General features: G+C 42.0%; 2 protein-coding genes across 2 annotated transcripts in view; one reads left to right on the plus strand and one right to left on the minus strand.

Annotated features, from left to right (window-relative positions):
• Nucleotides 1–23,019, plus strand: part of GPD1L (glycerol-3-phosphate dehydrogenase 1 like) — an 844,690-nt gene that overhangs the window by 170,462 nt on the left and 651,209 nt on the right. The window lies entirely within an intron of this gene.
• GADL1 (glutamate decarboxylase like 1) overlaps nucleotides 1–23,019 on the minus strand; it is a 132,986-nt gene that overhangs the window by 70,198 nt on the left and 39,769 nt on the right. The window contains exons 7-12 of the mRNA XM_050938467.1: nucleotides 19,859–19,938; nucleotides 19,693–19,747; nucleotides 15,546–15,662; nucleotides 13,303–13,367; nucleotides 12,971–13,052; nucleotides 8,359–8,558 (exon numbers count right to left, since the gene is read on the minus strand). Of these exons, the coding sequence (XP_050794424.1) occupies nucleotides 8,359–8,558; nucleotides 12,971–13,052; nucleotides 13,303–13,367; nucleotides 15,546–15,662; nucleotides 19,693–19,747; nucleotides 19,859–19,938 (599 nt within the window). The remainder of the gene's footprint in view (nucleotides 1–8,358; nucleotides 8,559–12,970; nucleotides 13,053–13,302; nucleotides 13,368–15,545; nucleotides 15,663–19,692; nucleotides 19,748–19,858; nucleotides 19,939–23,019) is intronic.

Raw genomic sequence — 23,019 nt, forward strand, 5'->3', positions numbered from 1 at the left:
AGGAGTGTGTCTTCACTCATTCCGGGTGAAGGACCCGCCACCGAAAAAAACGGAGCGAGTTAAGACCATCCTCCCACCAAAGTGCCACCGAGGACCCTGTAGGGAATTGGTTATTAGGATTTCGGGAGCTCATCACTGGCTGAAGCATGTAACTTAGCTTCCCTGGGGCCTGTGGCGTGAGGTCCCAGGCAATTGCCTTGCTTGCCACCCCCTAATACTGGCTCTGTACTTGCAACCTCCTAAGTCTGTTCTGATACTAGGTTGATAAACATTGGCCTACAAAGTCTGTTTAATGTTACACAAGTTACCATCTCTAGCTTATGTACACACAACATCACAAAGAGTACAATTTAAAAAATTTGCAAAAATGATAATCATTACAAAGCATTAAAACATAACCTCCTTCCTTATTTACAGTGTACACGAACCATTACTTCTAGTAAAGAGTACCAGTTTTAAAAAAATGCAGAAATGATCTGAAGTTGTAACAGCAATACTAATGGTAACAACAACACGTGATATGCAGAAAGTACAGTACATAGCATAGTGGTAGGTACAGCAGGACTCGCATTTATAATGCCTGGAAAAAAATCTGACAGTTTGCGTTGTTTTAGATGAAAGGTTCTCTTCTTCACTGTGCGATCATGGAGTTGTTTCATCAACAGCAGTTCAGAGGGGTCAGTATTGGGCTGTTGCTCCAAGTATTGAAGGAAGAGGTTTCCTGCTATTGTAGCATCACAGTGAGAATTTTTTCCCATCAATTCTTTCTCAGCTGACTCTTCAACTGCATAGTCGCTGTCAGCATCTGGTACAGTCTGTAAGATTTTGGCACCATCCAGTAACAGATGGCCAGGGTAGTTAGCATCATTTTCAAGCCAATCTGCAAAATCATCTTCGTCAACTTCTGTGCAGTGAGGAAGTCTTATGGAGGAGATCCACAAAAGCACTGGTCTCTTCTTCACCTGCCAGTCCTGTTGTTGCAGCTGCCCAGTGACTGTTCTGAGTGTCAGCAATAACTTCAGGCCACAGATTTTTCCTCAGTGTTTGTAAGGTTGACCTGGAGATGTCTTCCCATGCTTCTGCAACCCTGTATCTAGCATCCTCGATACTGATTTTTTTTCCAGCGCTGCAACATGTTGCCTTTATTTTCAACTGCTTCATCAGACATCAGTAGTCAATTGAGAAGATCTTGTTGATAGCATTGTTTTAGACTTTACAGCACACCTTGGTCCAGAGGCTGCACAGAGAAGTTACATTTGGAGGGAGAAAACCCCCCCCAGAAGATCAGGTCATCTTGGGAGGTGAGCCCTCAGTCATCAGGGTGAGCGACTGCATTGTCCAGCAGTAAGATAGCTTTCAATGGGATGCTGTTTTTAGTTCACATGAGCTCGCATGCTTGGAAGAAAAGTTTTAAAAAACTCAATCATGAAACAAAACATTGTTCATCCATGTTTTTCCTTGTGATTTGTAGAGGACAGGCAAAGCGTCCATTTTTGCATTTTTAAGCGTACGCGGATTCATTGCTTTACCAATGATAATTAACAGGAGCTTGTATGTGCCACTAGCATTAGCACAGGCCAGGGCTGTCAAAGGTTCTTTGCTCCTTTTGTAGCCAGGCGCAGATCTTTCCATTCTGGCAGCAAGACCCGTCACAGTTGTAAATCTGTTCCAGTGACAAGTTGTGCTCAGCTAAGATACTTGCCTTTTCTTTTTTTTAATAGTCAGAAATAACTCCTGAATCAGCAGACAGCTTTTCCATGGTGACTGCTAGTTGTCGGATGTCATGATGCTTTTTAAACTGACCGAGCCAGCCCTGACTAGCAGAGAAACATGTGTCTCTTTCTAAACCTTGATGAAAGCCTTAAGCCTTCTCGTATAGTGAAGGATCACTAACAGGAATGCCTTTCTCTCTCGCCTGTATAAACCACAGATAAAGGGCTTCATCTAGACCAGCATCGTTCAGTTGCTTCATGGTCTTCCAGTATGCAGAGTTATTCACGCAATATTTAAGAATTTCCTCTGCATTGTGTTTGATGTCCAATACTGTGCTTTATCCAATGCTATAATTTTGGGCTATTTTTGCTAGTGATTCTTTTTTTTATTTTATTAATAATCTCTAATTTAGCATCCAATGACAGCACTATGCATTTTTGCTTAGTAGTGTCAATAATTTACAAGACTGAAAACATGGCACGTGAACACTACGATGGAGGTGATGTCAGTGTCCCATGATCCTGTGTATGCGTGGGTGGTTCGGTCAATAAGAGCCGCATAATGGAGGTTTGGATAAACTGGGTTCTATGGTAATTATATGTTGCCATATTCACACAAAGTAATCACATGTGACATTTGCATGCACAGCCCCAGCTGCAAAGGTTGCAGCCAAATCTTTGTCAGGCCTATTTAATTGCTTCTGAGGCTATGTCTGCACTGTCACTTAGTTGGCATAACCTATGTCGCTCAGGGGTGTGAATAAGCTACCGCCCTGAGCAACATTCGCGTGGCTGAAGTTGAAGTATCTTAGTTCGACTTACCTGGCCGTTCTCATGGCGGCGAGTCGACTGGCGTGGCTCCCCCGTCGACGCTGCTTACTCCTCCTGCCGAGGTGGAGTATGGGCATCAATTCGCAGATCGATTTATGGCGTCCAGAGGAGACGCAATAAATCGATCTCTGATACATCAAACACTACCCGCCAATCCAGCGAGTAGTATAGACGTACTCTAAGAGCAGCTACACGAGGGAGCTTACAGAGGCACTGCTGCATCGGTGTAAGCTCTCTAGTGTAGCGATAGCCTGAGTAAAGGCACTAGGTAAGGGGTATTGTGCTGCCCTGGCCGTGAATGGAGCTGTTGCGTACTCCTATCTGTCTTGTTTAACTGCACTGGCTCCAGGGCACTGGCCTGTAGTTTGGAGAACACTGTTCCCATGGCACTGTATTGTTTTTAATCACTGCATCCCGTTCCACACACAGCAATATTCCATACATCTAGCTACCTACTGCTTTTATTGAATGTACTTTATCTCCTGTTTGCTCTGTCAGCAACTGCAAATTAGTAATGCCAGCATGAGTCTGTGTGTGCAGTCAACATGATCAGACCCCACCAAAGTCCTTTTGTCAGGATTCTGGCCAGGGTCTGAGAATACTTCAATAAATCCGTTTGTTGTGATACTTAGGCATTTTTCTGCTTGTAACTGCTTTTCCTGGTTATCGGCACATACACTGAGCACAATAGAGGGAGGGAGAAATCTATCAAAACACCAACTTTGGGCCCTGTGTACATGCCAGGAGAAAGTCCCAGTATGGGCACCACCAGCACAGCTACATTGTCACAGCCTGGCACTTTAGCGGAGATCCTGCAGAGATTGTTTATCCAGGGGCTCAATAAAGAATACCTTAGAGAGAATACGTTTTGCAAAGCAGAGCGTGGGGAGTTGCTGTGTTGTTTGTGGTTAACAAGACCTGTACATGTGACTCATTACCCTTAGTGTATATCCATACAACCTGATTGCCATGACAAAGTGCTGATGCCAGCTCTGAATGCTGTATCTAACTACATGCTGCTGAGATCCTTCCATCCGTCTTATCAAAACGAAGCCAGCATTGAATCTCTCTTTCAACGTCCATTTCGATCAGCAGTTACCGTTAGCATTATGGTTTGCCACCTGGCCACCGTGATCAACCACAGTAACGTTCAGGTTGACAAAGCTAAGCAAAGAATAAAAAAGATGCTTCACCATTATTGCACCAAGGATTAGACTGGTTTTATTATGGGATGGCTATGAGGCTAGTTGGCAAACTGGGCAAAGACCAACCAGGCCTCTGGAGGAGATATTTTTGTGGACTCAAGTGGAACAAGTTTAGTGACCCTGACTACTGACTAGATGACATTTTTCCATATCATAAAATTACAGCACCGAGCACAACAAACAATCTGCTCAGGAGAGGTCCTAGACTGGAATAGCCCATGTTCCCTCATTCATTTAAAACAAAACTTCACACAAAAATACAACAACGCTTCCCTTTTTTGGATTACCTAAAATGAGATCACCTTGTTTTTGAAAGATGTCAGCAATTTTTAAATGGTGTTAGCAATATAGTTAGCACTGCAAAATATCTCTCTCACTCATGGCTAGCATCTTGTTTTTTGTTTTTTAACCACCCACTGAAACAAGATTAAAAATCGTGTATGACTGACTGACATCTGATGTTTCTCTGACCACTGTCCATGGCCAAAAAAGGCAGCCACTAGAAAATCCATCATTCTCGATTTCTAATGTCCGGTCCATTTGGCACCAGTGATGTAATTTTCTCCCTACATCTTTCCATGGTTGACAGTGCAACTGTATATTATTATCCCCTGACTGTGGAATCACAGACGGAGCGGACTCCTGGTTCAACAACTTCATAACAGAGCAGAAAAAACAAGTATTTGAAATTACTAACACCGCAGAAAATGAGGAGGAGCCAGTAGTGAATGAAGCTAGGTTTCAGGCGGAGGAGTGTCTTTAGGAAAGGAATCAGACAGAAGTGACACAAACTGTGGAAATAATGGAATCAAATTCTTTGCCACCAGGACTAAATGTAAAGAAAATAATCTCCAAAGTGATCAGTTGAGCACTCTATTCTAAGTATTTTAAAAGTAAGTCCTTTCAAGTAAATAGCTCAGGAGTACTCTGATCTGATCTAAGATAATGCTATGAAAACATGATTCACCTCTAAAAAAAAAAGGAAGAAATCAATGCAATGGCCAGTGGGCAGAGTTTGATGAATAGGGAGTACAGAATTGCAATCAGATTAAAAACCTTTGCAACTCTGCCTGGCAGTGGAAAAATTCTTGCCTTCAAATGGTAAGGTCAATGGACTAGCTCCAGAATTAAACCAGGTCATATTCAGGAACACTAAAATATCATCTCTGCAGCATCAAAATAAACCTTACTGTAACATAGCAAGAAAAAGGCTGAACAGTTGGTCATGTAGTTAAGAAATCTGGCTTAGTGCCCAGGGAAAGTGATGTCTCAGCTACCAAGTGCCTGTTCCCATGCAAAGTCAAAATAGCAAAGCAGCTATTGTACAGAATATCACTGCTAGCTGTTATCTGATTAAGACAATTTCATTAAAAAACAAAACAAAAATAAAAACTCACACTGTCACTTAGAAACACCACCAGCTAAATCCCAACTATCAAAGAGAGTATTGATCCCATCAATAATCTGTACATTCTCCGTCAGATGAGCTGTGTCAGTGACCTTGATGTGGCTGAATCCGTCTACTGATAGCAGAAAGAACTGATGTGCTTTATATACATATATCAGCAGAGGGCCCTGAAGTGCACACAAGACTGCAATTTACTCAAAAGACTCTAGGGACATTTAAGCAGCAGAATCACGACAATGGATTTAGTTTTTAATGAATTCCCTCTAGCGCCACCTTTTTTCTTTATAATACATATATTTTTACAGAATTAATGTTTTAGCCTTTTCTTTATATGAAAGTGTTGAAGAAGAAACGTCTCTTTAACTTGCACCATTATAAATGCTAGGGTATTACTCTCTCTGAGATAGTATTTGGCATCAAATTAAAAATAAAATATTAACATAGGGCTGATTAGTCTTATTAATATCTATTATTTGTATTTTGAAGCCAAGGAGTCCCAGTCATGGATCAGGACCCTATTGTGCTAGGCACTGTACAAAAAGGAAAGGATTTTTTTTCAACGTATTATTTTAAAAGGTCAGTATCTATGCAAAATAACCCATATAAATAATTCTCTTCCCAGAGCCTCTGGCAACACTATCTTGGAAGTGCTCATTAAGGGAGTGCACAATGAGCTCATGGAACTTACTGCTACAAGACAGAGCTCAAGAACTTAGTAGGGTTCAAAAATAAAAAGGACTGAAAATTTAGAAAGGTAACAAGACCACGCAAAGATACACTATTAGAGAGGTTCTGAAGGGACGCTTCAAGGAAGAAGCCAACCTCTAATTAATGGGGCTTAGGAACAGGACCAGCTTTAGGAAGTGCGGGGCCCAATTCGAACATTTTCGGCGGGGCCCTGGCAGGGATGACTTAAAAAAAAAGTGGAAAAAAAAGCCTTTCATTTCTTTCATGTATTATTTACTTTCCATAACTATATAAATAATAAAATTATATATTATGTACATTGCATCATATATGCTGTTGATTGGTTATTAATGACTGCAGTTTCACATGTGTGGGTCCCAGCTGCTCCCTGCCCCCCTCATTGAAGCAGGTGTGCAGGGTTACTGCCCTGCGAACTGCAGGGCACAAGTGGACATGGGGCTGGCTGGAGGCAGGGCAGGGGCTGACTGGAGGTAGGGTCTGGCTGCAGGCAGGGCAAGGGGTGCGGGGCTGGCTGGAGACAGGGGGGTGTGGGGTGGGCTGGCTTCAGGTAGGGCCACGGGGGGATGCAGCAGGGGTTGGCAGGGCTGGAGACAGAGGAGTGTGAGACTGGCTGGCTTCAGGCAGGGGGGTGCAGCAGGGCTTGGCTAGAGACAGGGCAGGGTGTGCAGGGCTGGTGCGGGCAGCAGTGTGTGTGTGGCTGGCTGGCTTTGGGCAGGGCCACAGGGGTGTGTGGCAGGGGTTGACTGGAGACACGGTAGGGGGTTTGACAGGGACAGGCTGTGGGCACGGGGTGCAGAGCTGGCTGCAGGCAGGGGGAGCGGGGCTGGTGTGGGCAGGGCAGGGGGTGCAGCAGAGGCAGCTGGAGCCCCAGCCCTTTAAATAGCCCCCAAGCTCCCTGCTATCCCAGGGCTTTGGGGCTATTTAAAGGGCCCGGGGCTCCCCAGCTTCTACCCCGCCCTAGACCTTTTAAATAGCCGCCGGAGCCCTGGGGAATGCATGGCGGTGGCCGGGTTCTGGTGGCTATTTAAAGGACTGGGGTGGCAGAGGCAGGCAGCTGGAGCCCTGACCCTTTAAATAGCCCCCGGAGTCCCTCACTACCCCAGGGCTCTGGAGGCTATTTAAAGGCCCAGAGCTCCAGCCAGGAGAGCAGGGCCACGGGGCTTGCCACGCTCCGGCCGGGGCTCCAGCCAGGAGAGCGGGGCTTGCCGCGCTCCGGCCGGGGCTCCAGCCAGGAGAGCGGGGCTTGCCGCGCTCCGGCCGGGGCTCCAGCCAGGAGAGCGGGGCTTGCCGCGCTCCGGCCGGGGCTCCAGCCGGGAGAGCGGGGCTTGCCGCGCTCCGGCCGGGGCTCCAGCCGGGAGAGCGGGGCTTGCCGCGCTCCGGCCGGGGCTCCAGCCGGGAGAGCGGGGCTTGCAGAGCTCTGGCCAGAGCTCCAGCCGGGAGAGCGGGGCTTGCCGTGCTCCAGCCGGGGCCGCGGGGCTTGCCGCGCTCCCTCCTGCGCTTCGCTCAAGGGAGCAGGACCACGGAAGACCCCTGAGCAGATCGCAGCCAGGGACCCGGGGTAAGTTTAAAAAAAAAGAGTGTCTAAGGCGTGGGGCCCAATTCCTGGGAATTGGGCAAATCGGCCTAAAGCCGGCCCTGCTTAGGAAGAAAAATTCCCTGTGGGCCAGGTATTCCATAAAATCCTGCTGTAGGGTTTCTTGCACGTTCCTCTGAGGCACACGATACAGGCCACCAATGGAGTATAGACTTGATGGAGCATTTGTGTGATCCATTATGGTAATCCCAACCTTTATTTCTAAATCCAGGTTCTGCACCTGACTTTCAAGAACATTATGGATCATGCTCAAATATATATTTTAAAAACAAAGCATTAATTTCAAATGCCTCTTAGAAGCACTTGCAAATACTAGAGTGGTGGGATTTCTTGGCTGCTCCAAGGACAGAAGCCACAGATGCTAACACACTTCAGAAAAACGATGGCACCCTACACATTAAAACCTTGCCTGCACCATGGAGTTTTAGGGGAAGGGGAGGAAAACCCACTCTCTCTACAGGTACTGCCACCAAATTGGTGGCATAAAAGAGCCCTAAAGGGGCTGCAGTGGCCCAAGGGAATTTCCCCAGCATACACAGTCTCTGGAATGGTAAATTCACCTCCAGCTGGATACAGCACAGAATCTGGCCCATTGTGTTTTGGCATTAATGAAAAACAGCAGAGTTCTTTCTAAATTAGATGTCTGAAATAAGAAGCGTGTTCGTCACTGGACCACATCAGTTTCCAGAAGATCACCATTAGGCCTAATACAGATTGATGCTATCCCTTTAAATTGGACCCTGAACTTCATTTTATCCCTAATTTATCAATTATTATTAGATTATTTTAAAGTTACAAAGGTTTAACTGGTTTCAGGATAGACAGTGTGCTGCGACACTGTTATGGAAGCTTCAGTCAATTAAAACCAAAAAAAAAACATTCAAATTTGAGATCAGATACCTAGCTAAGGCAAGGGCTCTGTTTACTCGTTCCTCAAGTCCTGTAGTTCCCAATGCTTTCCACGTCATCCAGAATTTAAATGCATCTGGTCGTCTGCTACACTGGATAGACTTGTCTCCTGTGTCGTAGCTGACATCATAGAACTTGTCCTGCTGGAAAAGGTAGGAGGCCTTGGCAGAGTAGCATTTCTTAAGCAGGTCCTATTTTAAAATAAAATAAACGCTTAGACTGCTGCTGTGCATTTAAAAAAAACTTTTAATTTTATAAGCAACATTATAAGTAGGAAATTAACGTGCACTATTTTCTTTGTGCCAAACTTTTACTGAAAAAAAACATGGAATGAACCCAAGCATGGAGGACGCATGCAAGGCCCTCCTTATTACTTAAGAACACTGGATGAAAACCTGGCCCCTATGAAGCCAATGGGAGTTTTGCCATTGATCCCAGTGAGACCAGTATTTCACCCCATATTGCCAATGATGAGTTGTGGGCTGTAGAAGAGTTTTCTGTATCAGCCCTAAAGAGGCCATGGGAGCAGGTGAAAAGAAGAGCCACTGGATCTGCATTTACACTGAACTAGTTGCCCAAATATATAGAGTGTCGGCCTGCTGCTACCATAGGTTGGAAGAGCAGTCACAGAGGAGGTGCTTTGCAGCCAGGGGTGCTGGAACAATTTGTATAGTGGGGTGCTGAGAGCCACTGATCCAAACTGTAAACCCTGAATAGGATGGAAACCACTTCAAGTCAGAGGATGCGGCAGCACCCCCAGAAGCCCTAGTTCCAGCACCTATGTGACCTGTCTGTGGGTAAAGGGGTAGCTGAATTCAATCTGGCGTGCTCCAACAGAGTTCCTTACGTATAGTCCAATTACTTGGGGCTTATGAGGTGGGGTGGATTTCACCCCAAATTTCAGATTTCCCCACCCCAAAACACTGGACAACCTCTAATGATTTAAGCATAGATTACTCATTTGGTACAATAAAAATACACCGAGCAGAGTATCAAAACAGCACCATTTTTAGTCTCCTAAGAGATTTCTGTCACTCTTCACATTTAAAAGTAGCATGCAGGAAATTATTTTATTGTATCATAATTCCAGTTTTAAAATGAAAGCATTTTATGCAAAAATTCGCACGCTCTGACTCTCAAGACTAATTCAGTAGAGACTGTCCAAACAGAGATGAGTGGTGAAAAAGAAGCCACAATAAATGAGTTCTGTAAAGGGATAGGACGAAGAATGAAGCCACATCATTCATAAGAGGAGAGTGGGTTGTTGTAGGATTATGGAGTACAAAATATGACAAAAGACACAAGCTTACAAATGGGGTGGTGGAGGAAATAAAGGCAGCATTAAAGAAGAGGGGAGTTGGAAAAAGGTAGGTCACAAGGTGGGAAGTAGGAGGAAAGGAGAGCTGTGATGCAGCAGGTACAGAGCTGAGCAGAACGTAGAAGATTCGGACAAGGGGTTTAAAATTAAAGTGCAATGAGACAAGATGCTAATGAAATGTCTCGAGGAAGGGGTGCCATAGAGTAACAGGAGAAGATGATGATTTTAAAGGCAGAAATTTGGATGGCCAAAGACAGTAGAGATAGGGGTAAGCAGAAAGGAGAAGGTTGCAGCATTTGAGACAGTGAGGAATGGACAGATTTGATAAATACTGCAGAGAAAGAAGCAACAGCCAGGATTTAGCAGGAAACGGAAAAGAAGTTGAAGATGACCCTAAGGTGTGCACTTACATAACAAAGGAGGGTAGTAGAGTTCTGAATTATTGAGGGGGGTGGAACTGGTGGAGAATTTTGGCTGAATGAAACCATTCAATTAAGAATGCATGTAGAGTAAAAGTTTGGCTACAGAATTTAATCTGGATTTGCCACTGTGTTTTTACGTGGCAGCCACATTGCATGTGTTCTAAGTAGATTATGAAGCCTAAAAACATGAAACCTTGCTGCTCATGGAGAGAACACAATCCATTTTTTAAATTTCAGTGTGGACTGACTGGAGGTATATTTCATATTTCATTTCTCTACATCTGTTGCAAGTTTGACTGCGAAATGATACAAGGTGTCTGACAGAGCCTTTTACGAAAAGTGTTATTTCTGTAACAATGCAGATTAAAACCTGTACATTCCAATGCACCACAGATAACTCTCGAACTGGTAATAAAATAGAAGAAAATATGTCAAGACAAAATCCAAGGGATATAAAAGTGATATGAGTTACCTACTGGCATACGTAGAATAAAATCAGTTAGGAGAATGAGGGAATAATAAAAGGGAACAACATTCCTCATTTCAAGTCACTATGTCTTCCTCCTTCTCTCCTTGTTCCTTCAGTTCCCCTTCAAACATTGGGCTATGGTCTTGATTGAGGGGCACAAAAAGGGAGAGCATTCAAGGAGGTGTGTGTGGGGACTGGACACCATCAATACCACTAGCTTCCCAGAGGGACCAGCAAATCACCAGCCCATCTCACCTCCATAGCAGCCAGCAAAATTGACATTATATGGAGGAAGCTCATGCCATCACCTTGGAAAGAGTGGTACTGTGGCTGCTCTCCCCTTACACTCCTCAGAATGGTAAGGCTCCTCCTCCATACCCACAAGTTGGAGCAGTGGGTGGAAAACCACAACTGGGCCCTACATTTGTGAGATTTAAGAAAGCATCCTCTATCCTTTTAGGAGACTGGAAGTCATGGTGACAAAGGCAAGAAGATGGAATCTCAAATCAAACAAAAGGTCAGATACTGAGCCTTTTCCAATCCCTAAAATTTCTTACAGTCTTATGTTATTCTGAGTGGTCCCACACCTGCTACAGTAATCTGCCTGCACAGCCATTGCATCACATTAAGTCAGTTTTGAAAAGAAAGCTTGCGCTCATAGATGGACATCTAAGTCAACTAGCACAGCAGGTAGTGCTACAGCTTGAAAAAGAAGCAGTGGTATTAAAAAAAAATGATGTGTTGTTTGGTTTGGCTCCTACAGACATAGTGTTTCAGCTGTGAGGGTGAGGCAAGGATGGACACGGAGTTATCAAAATATAACAGCTGCATTGCAGAGGACGTAAGGAAGCAGAAACTGCAGCAGAGCCAGTCTTCAGGCAATCTGAGGAGCGGAGCCGGCCTGTGGTAGGCTGCTTCCTTGGTGATAAGAGTCAGCAGACCAGCTCTAAAACCCAGCAGGAGAAATTTGGTGGCTGCTCAAAGTATTCACCCATGACTGTGACAGCTCCGGGCTTGGAAACAGCCCTGCCCCTGCTTTGCCTCACTCCATGTAATCTGGCTCGGGCTCATGGCTCCAATTACTGACTTCTGGCTCCTGCTGTAGCCACCAGGGCTCACTCCTAATCTAACCACCAGGCACAATCACCCACATTCTACTCTGACAGAGCACATCAGAGGATATTAGTTCCCCTCATGTCATTCTTTCCTGTTAGAAATTATTATGTCTATCACAAAAAGACCTAACATGGTGTGTAATGTTACTGCAAGCTATGGAAGGTCACTTGAGATATTGCTATAACCAGAACTGAACAGCTTCATAATTGAATATGTCAGACTGCAAACACAGCAGGTATTTAAAAAGTAGTCCTATCTACTTGGAGTAAATGCTAATTCCTGGGAAGGTTACTCAGAAGAAGAGAGTGATTAATTCATGGGGGAAAAAATGAAACTTATATCACTCTATCAGTGTATGCAAGCAAAAACAGAAGAGGTATTGCCACCTATCGCTCCCCAGAAATACCAGTGAGCCATCTCTTTTCCACCTACCTATCCTGCTGATGCACTAGTGCAATGTGCTGAAGTAACTCTGCTGAACACAGCACCTCCTGTCAATCTGTGACAGCACGAACTAAGTCGTCCTTCAGCTGATTTTTATGCAGCATAGCACATCACTGGGACAGGCAGACAGAGAAGAAACCAAACCATATGGAAGATATGGAAGGGATGAAAGAAACTTGCCAGCACAATGCAGTGAACAATGGGGAGAGGCAAAAGAGCAGTGGTTGTAAGTTGACCTAAAATTTAGTGCAAATGAAGGAAACATTTAGCCTTACCTGTTTCACAGAATCACAGACTATCAGGGCTGGAAGGGACCTCAGGAGGTCATCTAGCTCAACCCCCTGCTCAAAGCAGGACCAATCCCCAAACAGATTTTTATCCCAGATGCTCAAACCACTGAGCTATCCCTTCACCCCCAGTTTAATGAATGCCATCTAAAGACTAAATACTGCTCCCATCCAAATGGATGAGAGTTTTGCCATGGACTTTGATGGGAGCAAGATCAGTCTCCAAGTGCTTGAGAGCACTTCATCCTGCATCTGTGTGACTGAGCAGCTTACTTCATAATCAAAATCAAATAAGTTACAGGAACACCATGTGCAAAATTCAACCCTGGTATAACTCTGTTGAGTTTAGTGTCATGGGTGAATTTGGTCCCATATCATTTATTTATCCTTTGTGACACTGTATACATTTTTTACAGCTCTATACTTTGCATTGGAGAGTGTAGTAAAAATAACTTGCAATTGCTTCCTAATTATCTCCACTTCCATAATACAGCAATGATACACCCCAATTTTAAGTTGCATTTAAAAAGATAACAGGACAACTTACAGAGTTGTCTTTCACCAGAAGAGCACAGCACTGGATTCCTGCCATCAGCATTTTATGGGGATTCCAGGCAACAGAATCAGCTCTGGGGAATTAAGGAAAGAGGAAAAACAAATTACCTTATAATCATAGTAGTAGATAGTGAAAAATGACCATGTATAGTACAAATGCCTGTAACAAATTTCTGAATTTCCTCCCCACTCCTCTATAAATTCTGAGGTCTCTTCAATTAAAAAAATGCTTTGGATATACAAACTCCAAAGAGATTCTTAAGCAGTGCCCCTTCCCAATTAACACCCTTCCTAGGTGTTCCCCTGAGCTGTTAAACTATTTACCTGTGAATGCCATGCAGAAGCTTACGATGCTTCCTTGACATCAAAGCTGAGCCACCCCAAGATGCCTGTTGAGATATTTACATAACCAAGACAATGTTATTTGTATATTCTAAGGTTCTATAAGTATTCCTACTGCATTATTTTATAAAGCCTCAATAATCCATTTTATGCTAAAGCAATACTCTGTTTTAAATGTGTGATCCTTGATCACGGTGCCTAATTGTACACTCAGTGACATCAATGCAACCATGTTGAAATCAAGTCGGTTGCACTGGTGTCGAAGAGGGCCCAATTCTGCAAATCTCACTCACTCACTCTCTGTAGCACTTACAGGAGTAATCCCATTGACCTCAATGATAATACTCTCTCAAGTAAAGGCTACTCTATGTAAGTTGCGTAGTCAGGCCCAGAATTTGGACCACTGACTTTTACTATGGAATATAATGTTTGCAAGTATGTGACGGTAGCACTCAGGGTCTAGGGTGACCAGACAGCAAATGTGAAAAATCGGGACATTTGGGGGGGGGGGAGTAATAGGAGCCTATATAAGAAAAAAGACCCCCAAATCAGGACTGTCCCTATAGAATCGGGACATTTGTTCACCCTACTAGGGTCTGATGTTGCATCACTGAAATCAATGGAATTTTTAAACATGGATTCAATGTGAGCAGGATTGGACCCCAACTACCTAACAGCTGCAATGAATCTATAAGTCTGAGACATTAATGAAGAGTTTCCATGCAGCTATGCATGGAAAGGGAGATTGTGGGGCACATGTCACATAATGTGCTCAAAGTCTTTTATAATAAATTATTAGTAGAAAAAAGAAAAGCTAAAATAAACCACTATCAGCCTAGGATAAGAATTTTCAAACTTTTTCATAATGGGGACCACATCTTAATAGCAAAGTTGCCGTGCTCACTAAATATCCTCCCATTCATGATTGTGCAGGACACCTCCCCTTCCTCTGTAAATCAAGTAAGATCCCTGGGGAAACTACAGCAATTGCACACACAGAAAAGTAGAATTTTCCAAATATTAAATTATTTTTTTTAGCTTCTTAAATACGATTTAGCAGCTGGAAACAAGAAAAGCCAGCTCTCTGCAGGCCACTAGCAAGTACTTCTCAGACTGCAATTTAGGAACCATAGGACGATTATCAGATCAAAAATATTATATTTGATAAGCAATGCCCTAACCATACTATTTCTCCAGCTCTTATATTAAAATGAATAGGGCCTATCCATCAAATCAATGTCAAAACTCACTGACTCAATTGGAAGCATGATCAGGTTAAATATAAAAAAAGTTTCTATATAAAACCCAGGTCATTTTCGTCACAAAAATCTTAAGTGTTCAAAATCAAAACAAACAACATTAAATCTTCCCTATAGACCCAGGTCCAGATTTTCCTCTGACTACATTGATATAAATCCCAAGTAATTCCATAGACTTCAGTCGAGTTATTCTGGATTTATACTAGTGTAATTAAGAAGAAGATGGCCTACAAGATTTAATTTTAGATTAAACAATTTTTTAAAAAATTAACTCTTCATACTAGTAACTCAATAGTTACTCCAGATAGAGATAATAAATTCAACTTTCCAACCTTTCACTTGTATAAGATTAAAACCTTATCATACAATGAAAAAAAATAAGGTTAGAGAACATTTTATTCCGAGCAGCCCAGGAAAATTTAAGTGGGTCAACAGGGAAAGCCAAATCCAAGAATGTGAGACAGCCATCAGTTATTGTGATCAAGGCAGATTCTGTTCTCATTTGGACCACTATAAACTCACTGACTACAAGTCTTCCTAGTCTCACTGGGAACATTTGACTTTGACCCTGCTAACAGTAACTATGCTATATCCAGCCCACATTAAGACGCTGAAAGAATTTGAAGGAATATTTCTATACAATTCTCTTCTTCAAAACTGCATGGGGTTTGGTTTTGTCTTTTGGGTGGGAGGAAAGAGTGGGAAGCTATTTAGACGCATTCTTAAAGTACAATCTGGCAATCTGCAAAAAAGACTTTGACCAGGTTTCAAAACCCACTTCTTTTCTGGTTTTCAGCAAGCGGAACTTAGCAGAGAAACCGGCTGCATTTCTGCTGCCCATGCAAAGAATGGCAAATTAAACTCCTATCTAATTTCTGAGTGCACAGAAATATCACAGCAGCCAAAGAAAGCATCAATAATGCTGAAGCAATACTAACAAACTACACGGTATATAAACTAACTTACATCCACATGCAGCCAAAGACCATGTCTTTCACAGATATCAGCGATTTTATCCAGAGGATCAAATGCTCCCAACACAGTTGTACCAGCTGTGGCACAGACAAGAAATGGTGCTGCCCCCTGTGAAATGATCCAAAACAAAGAAATGTCATTTGCACTGTTCATATCCTCTAATATGCATACTGAGCTAAAATATAACAAGGTCTAGAAAAGTAGGGCAGGTATAACAGTGTCTACATTTTAGTTTCTCAGCAGTAAAAGGCTAACGTATGAGGTACTGTATTTAAAAATGCTGACCAGCATTCCAGGATGACATATTGTCATGGACTGGACTCTACTAGATGCAGACTATATTTTGACAGCTCTGAGCTCTGTAAAGATGAAAGTATGTTGCATAGTTGACATCTCTCTTTTACACTTTAATTGTCATTTCACAATCCTTTCTCTCTCACTGCTGTGTTTGCTGCAGCTCTGCCTAATATTGATGGCACCATTAGCTCAACTATCAGGCAAGGAAGTGACTCCATCTCTCAGGGGATCCCACCTGCATTACCTCTGTAGTGCTTGTATTCTTCACCCTGCTTAGCGCAGAGAAAGGCTGAGCTTAGTAACACCTTCTGCCTTAGCAGGTGCCAGCATATTCTAAAGCTGGAACCATTATCACTAAACCTGATGTCAGTGGTCCACAGCAAGTCACTGTGTCTGTCCTACTCTTCTGAAAATAGTAAGGATTATAGGCAGTGGTTAAACATATAGTGAGATCTTCTCCCATCTCTCTCTCAGACAGATTAGATAGACTGAGTAGTAAAACTTTTGGCAGCTTTGAGGTCTCTGGCAATTCTCTCTTTCCCTTTTGGCCTTGGCAGCAAAAGTTTTCCTGTTTAGTTAATCCTAGCAGGGTGGTTACAATAGTAGACGGAACTCTGCCCTCTGATACGAGTTTGTAGCTCTTACTGATGTCAGTGAGAGTTGCACATGCAACCAAGTTTGCATTTATTTAGAGAAGCTAAATTCATCCCAAGCAGCACTGAGCGATAGAACTCTCAGGTCAATGGGAGTGGTTAGTCCTCTGCACCACTCAAGGTTATGGCCAAAGGATGGTAAAATCATCACTGCATACGCACTAAAACTGGTATTAAACTGTTAAATTTGGGATTTCTCATCAACTACATGCTTAATTTTAGGCTAACGAGAGGGACCTCTCTCTGATTTAGTTTTAGGGCCAGACCCTCATCTGATGTAAATCAGCGTAGCTCCATTCATTTCTATTTATAGCAGTTGACAATCTGGCAATGTGATGTTTTATTTCAAATGAAATCCAGACCAACTTTAAATAACTATCACTTACTTTTAAGCATCTATTGAAGACATATAGGCCTCATTCACAATTACACTAAGGCAACTTTACACCTAACCATGTCAACAGGCCTTGCAGGGAGAGTCAATTTTACTTACACTTCCAGCGCAGTGTAAAAGGCCTTAGTGTAAATGAGACTCAGGCCCATATGTTCACAAAAATCCCAGTCTGTAAGGTCTCATTCCTCTCACAGTCTAAAACAAGTCAACTAATCTGAAACACAACAAAAGAGCCTGAAACTAAAGTACCAAGTGAAGCAACACTTCCGCTATGGCAATAATTCTATGTATTCATTACATTTAACAAAAATTCATTGAAGAATCCCTGTTGGTCTGCTCCCACAGTAAATGAACAGGCAAAGGCAAAACTCCCACTGAGGCCAACAAGGGGTTTGCCTGAATCAGGCCAACAGGATTGGGTCCTCTATGAATTCTTGATAATGACCATAACATTTTTATTAAGTAAAGGAAGTATGTTTTTATTCTGCTTGCCACTATATTTAAGCAAATCCTTTCTGAGTTTTTTTCCTTTTTGCTGTAAGTACTAGGTCTAGTCGTATCATGTTAGTAAAGTATCAGAGGGTAGCCGTGTTAGTCTGGATCTGTAAAAGCAGCAAAGAATCCTGTGGCACCTTATAGACTAACAGACGTTTTGGAGCATGAGCTTTCGTGGGTGAATACCTCAACTGCTAGAACAGGGCCTCATCCTCCCTGATTGAACTGACCTCGTTTTCTCTAGCTTGCTTGCTAGCACACATATATATACCTGCCCCTGGATATTTCCATTACATGCATCTGAGGAAGTGGGTATTCACCCACGAAAGCTCATGCTCCAAAACGTCTGTTAGTCTATAAGGTGCCACAGGATTCTTTGCTGCTTTTACATGTTAGTAAAGAGGCCAAGGGTTCTAGTCTATTATGCCTTATGCAGTGTTGATCTCAGCATACTGGATAGACAAGGTGGGTAAGATCATATCTTTTATTGAACCAACTGCTGTTTGTGAGAGACAAATTTTCAAGCTTACACAAAGCTCTTCTTCATATCTGGACTCTATGTAACCTCGAAAGCTTGTCTGTCTCACCAGCAGAAATTGGTCCAAGAGAAGATATTACCTCATCCACTTTGTCTCCTTGTTATGCTTTATAGAACACTCATGCACTTCCACCACTGCAGAATAAGAAAAAAAATAGTCCTCTGGTGTCAGAAGAATATTTACTGCGATTCACTGAGGCATATTTCTGTGGAAAAATTATAAAATAGCATTTCATCAAGGAGAGCGGTACTTACAGAACCTAAACTGAAATGAGAGAACCTTTCAAAGTGCTTGTCGTTCCCATTTCAAGGAAAATGAAACAATAATAAACATTATGAAAGAAAGCAAATCTGTAACCAGAACATTTTTAATAAGGAAAAAGTTTTCTTTTTCTATAAAAATCAGTGCAACACAAATCGATCTAGCCCACTCTTCTTTTAGGTGCTTTTCTTTAAAATCATCCAAAAAATCAACAGTTCATTCGCAGGCTAAGAAAGGAAAGTCCTTTTCTTACCTGAGCAAGGAATTTTTCACTATTAGCCCAGCTAATTTATTGCTTTTTAGTTGCCCAGTTTTATTTTCACTTCTGTTTTCTCCTACCTGCTCAATATGAGCAAAGTGTAGGTCTTCTGTTTCAGCTGTCTGGGGGAGTGGAGGGGGGAAAGGAGGAATTTGTTTTGCTATGTAATTAGGCCCATAGTAAATCAGTAGTCAGAACTCAATATAGTACACAGTGGGGAAATAACTGTTGGTTTTTGGTTAAGGATATACTTCTAAGGCAGCCCTTATTGAAAGTTTTTTCTGCTGTCCTGGAGCAAGGCAGGATGGCACAGTCACTTCTGACTCCATTGCCAATGATGGGAAAGTAGGTATAAATGTCAGCCCCATTGTGTGTGGTCCAGAACATTAACATCCTAGATGGCACAGCAGGGTGTCTGTATGCGATTTCCAGACTGAGGCCTAAAGGCTCAATGCCAGCCCTTGCTGCTTTGATGCACAAGTTAGGTGAATAGAGGAAGGCCCAGCTAATCAACCCAAGGAAAGATGATCAGAATCTTAGGAGTCATGTTCTGGTCCCCAAGCTAGTGAGTTCATAAGCTAATGTCAGTAACAAGTGCTAGCTGGCAGACTGTGAGCATACACTCTGAGCAGCAAAATACATCTCACAGTGCAATACCCTAGTCCCTGCAAATGCTACCCCCAATCTATTCCTGGATAGCAGGATCCCTGGAGGAACATAAACACTGGATGGATCCCTCTGATCCCTGTCACTACATGGGGCGAGTTGGAATGTGGTACTACATGCTAAGACAACAGGCCTTTATTCCACATGCTTCTTAACATTTGCTGACTCTTCTCTTACAGCTTTTGCAGGTAGCTTTTGCTACAGTTAAAGATCATTACATTATAATCAAGAAAGCAGCAACCGTTTAAAGCAATACATTCATCATGACAATTTATGAAGGCTTGAGGGCAAATGGAATATTGTGAGTGGAAAAGATGTACTAGAGTCCTTCAGAGCAGCATTATTTGATCTTATGATTAACACTAGCAAAGGCCTTGGGAAATGTTAATGGGCTTGTACAGCAAATCCCCCGGAATTCCTGGCTTACTGAACAATTTGTGGCAAGCAGGTTGCATGTGTAAGAACATTTGTATATGAACTGCTCTATTGTAACTTCTGCTCACTCTTAGTCCCCTTTCTTTCATTCAAATGGACAACCCACAGCCTGCATGGTTGCTCTCTCTCCCCCTCTCACCTCTTTCCTGGCCCGCTGGACTTGTTTCTCCAGTTCCTCAGGTATCATCTTACCTCTAAGGGACACAGATTTAAAACTTTTTCAGTTATGTTCAAATAGGTTACTTACTTACAGCACTACTGCATTTTAAAAGGATCAGACCATGGCAGTGGCTCTGTTTTCTTACCTTTCATCTGTTGTGATGAAGTAAACATTCTGCGTGCCAATGCCCAGGAAAGAAGCTGCCTTGTTCATGGAGTAATGACACTGAGTAAATGAAAAAGACATCAAAAAAGTAAACTTATCTTTAAAAAAAAACTTGACATGGTGTATAATGACATTAATATTTGACCATGGTCACATCACTAACTATATTTCCTAATGCAAACAACGAATCGTGAATGCTGTGAAGAAACAAAATAGCTCAAGTCAAATGACATGCACTGAATAGTACATTAGATAATGAGACAAAGAGTAATGTGGTCCACATTTAAGATACTGATAAAAAAGATACCATAACAATATCTTCACACAAGTGTGCACACACAAAATCTGCTTCTCATTTATACTAAAGACACTGTATACAGCTCAAAGGGGCCTTATAAGTAGAAGTAAACATATACTAGTCCACTTTACACCACTCTAGCAGTGTGAAGGGGCCTTAAAGTGGGTGTTTACATTTTGAGAGTGGTGTAAAGTGGCCTTAGTGTGAATAAGAATCAAGTCAACAATCTCTGCAATGTAGTTTGCAGTTTTTCTTCTATTTAATGCAAAGATTCAGAGTTTCATATTTTACCATATTTCTAAATTTTATCTTTGTGACCTAGGGCTTCACTATAAGAGTACCTTGTTCTCGTTTATCTTAGTTCACAGTCACAGTTAGCTATTGCACTTTAAATTCACACCCTGCCTTAATCCAATTTAACTTTTACATTTTACAAGCCTTTTACAAGTCTTTAGGATTCCATACTGCAAGGTACTGAGAAGCACCTGCAAGATGCTAAATGCATTCGTCTCCCATAGAAGCTAGTAGATCCTGATGTGCCCTTAGCATCTCACACGAGCTCTCAGCACCTTGCAGGATTAAGCTTGCCCTAAACGTGAAAGGGTATTTTAAAATTGCTCTTGTTGGAAAATAGAAGCAAATCTCTCATGTTATTATTTTAGGGGTTAAAATAACATACATTCCAACAACCCTGAAGATGTTTAGAATTGTTTCTTATCATACAGGAGGTGAAGCCAAGTGATTGATTAATTCCATTTTCTTCCAGATGATTCACACAAAAGCAGTTACAGAGGAACATAATTATGAAAAATGTACAGCACTTTAATATGTGGGTATGAATATATTAAGGGTATTCAAGCCTGTCGTGCTTATTTTGATGAGGTGGATCATCTCAAAGGGTTTTCTTTCTTTCTTTCTTTTTTAAAAACAGGAAGATTTTTTTTCCTTTCAACTAAATAAATGCACACAAAATACTAAACAGCTAATATCAGTCAGTCAATCTTAAAACTGTTTAATTTTCTAACACGACACATTCACAAAACCTTCAGGACTCATTCATTTAGACTATTGCAAGAATAATAGTATACATAGGTGGATAATTAATCTTGAATTACATCAAATTACATCAGCAATTAGTAATATATTATAGAGATGCAATGTTTTTTGTTCATGAGAGATTTGGACTCCAGCAACAGAGAGTTTCAAATGACTTCTGAATGAATAAATAATTAAAAACAGCAAGGGGGGGGGAAAGCTTGTTTATACCGCTGACTTTTACCACTATGTTCAAATGAAATGCATGACACTGAGTCATTGGGAATAATCAAATTGCTCCAGAAAGCAGTGGATCTGCAAAATTTAAGTTGGTAGATAAAAGCAGGTCACCGAATCATAGATCTTATTATGAAATGTGGACAGGGGCTAGAACATAAGTGCAGCTTCAGTATTTGAGATACTGAGAGAGAAAAAAAAATGGAAACTGACTGAATCTCCAAGGAAAACAACATGTAGATGGTGTCATTTCTGGACTTTAAGAGTCCAATCTGCTCCCATTGAAACAGGAGTTGTGCCTTGGATTTCAATGGGAGCAGAAAAAGGCCTTAAGTGTATGGCCAGAAGCTATCATTGTAAAGAGGATAAGAGTTGCGCTAAAGCATAGCTTTGGAGTGCTTCCATCACTGCACTAAAAGAAAAAATAGTCTCCCAAACATACTGGCTCCAAAATAGACTGTTTATTATTTGCTAAACACACTAATGTAATAAGTTACATAGCACCATTTTAACAAAAGATGCACATGTATTTACAGAAACTACAGTCAATCCACAGTGTCAATCCATTTATAACACAGCTTAGAGCTCCTATTTTAAGTAAACTATTTTTAATCTTCTTTTGAGGAAGATATAATATCTGTAATCATTCAGGTTGAAAAAAGAAACCTTTTCAAAGCACAGGACCAAACTGAATACCAGTACATTTAAAATGAGGAATGAATGCTGGGGTAAAAATCTGGGGATTGGTCCTGCTTTGAGCAGGGGGTTGGACTAGATGACCTCCTGAGGTCCCTTCCAACCCTAATATTCTATGATTCTATGATTTTTTGTTGTAAATCCAAACACAATGTAACCTTGTCCTGCACTCATGAAGACAGAATAAAAATTAATATGTTCTTGTTTTTGAAAAGTTTTCTGGAAACCGGAGCACATAAAGCAATTATGTTATGGCTTTATTACTCATTATGTCTATTGTAATCTCAGTAGCAGATCAAAGGGGTTGCTTAATATTGTACTCTCATACTTAGTTTACATGTATGATCAAGTCACATTGCGGAGGGGTTCCATTTCATCACACTAAAAAACTACCAGCATTAAAGTATCAGAGGGGTAGCCGTGTTAGTCTGGATCTGTAAAAGCAGCAAAGAGTCCTGTGGCACCTTATAGACTAACAGACGTTTTGGAGCATGAGCTTTCGTGGGTGAATACCCACTTCGTCAGATGCATGTAGTGGAAATTTCCAGGGGCAGGTATATATATATGCAGGCAAGCTAGAGATAATGAGGTAGTTCAATCAGGGAGGATGAGGCCCTGTTCTAGCAGTTGAGGTGTGAAAACCAAGGGAGGAGAAACTGGTTTTGTAATTGGCAAGCCATCCACAGTCTTTGTTTAATCCTGAGCTGATGGTGTCAAATTTGCAGATGAACTGAAGCTCAGCAGTTTGAAGTCTTTGAAGTCTGGTCCTGAAGTTTTTTTGCTGCAGGATGGCCACCTTAAGGTCTGCTATAGTGTGGCCAGGGAGGTTGAAGTGCTCTCCTACAGGTTTTTGTATATTGCCATTCCTAATATCT

Source organism: Gopherus flavomarginatus, chromosome 2, assembly GCF_025201925.1.
Source record: "Gopherus flavomarginatus isolate rGopFla2 chromosome 2, rGopFla2.mat.asm, whole genome shotgun sequence".
NCBI classification, from domain to species: domain Eukaryota; kingdom Metazoa; phylum Chordata; order Testudines; family Testudinidae; genus Gopherus; species Gopherus flavomarginatus.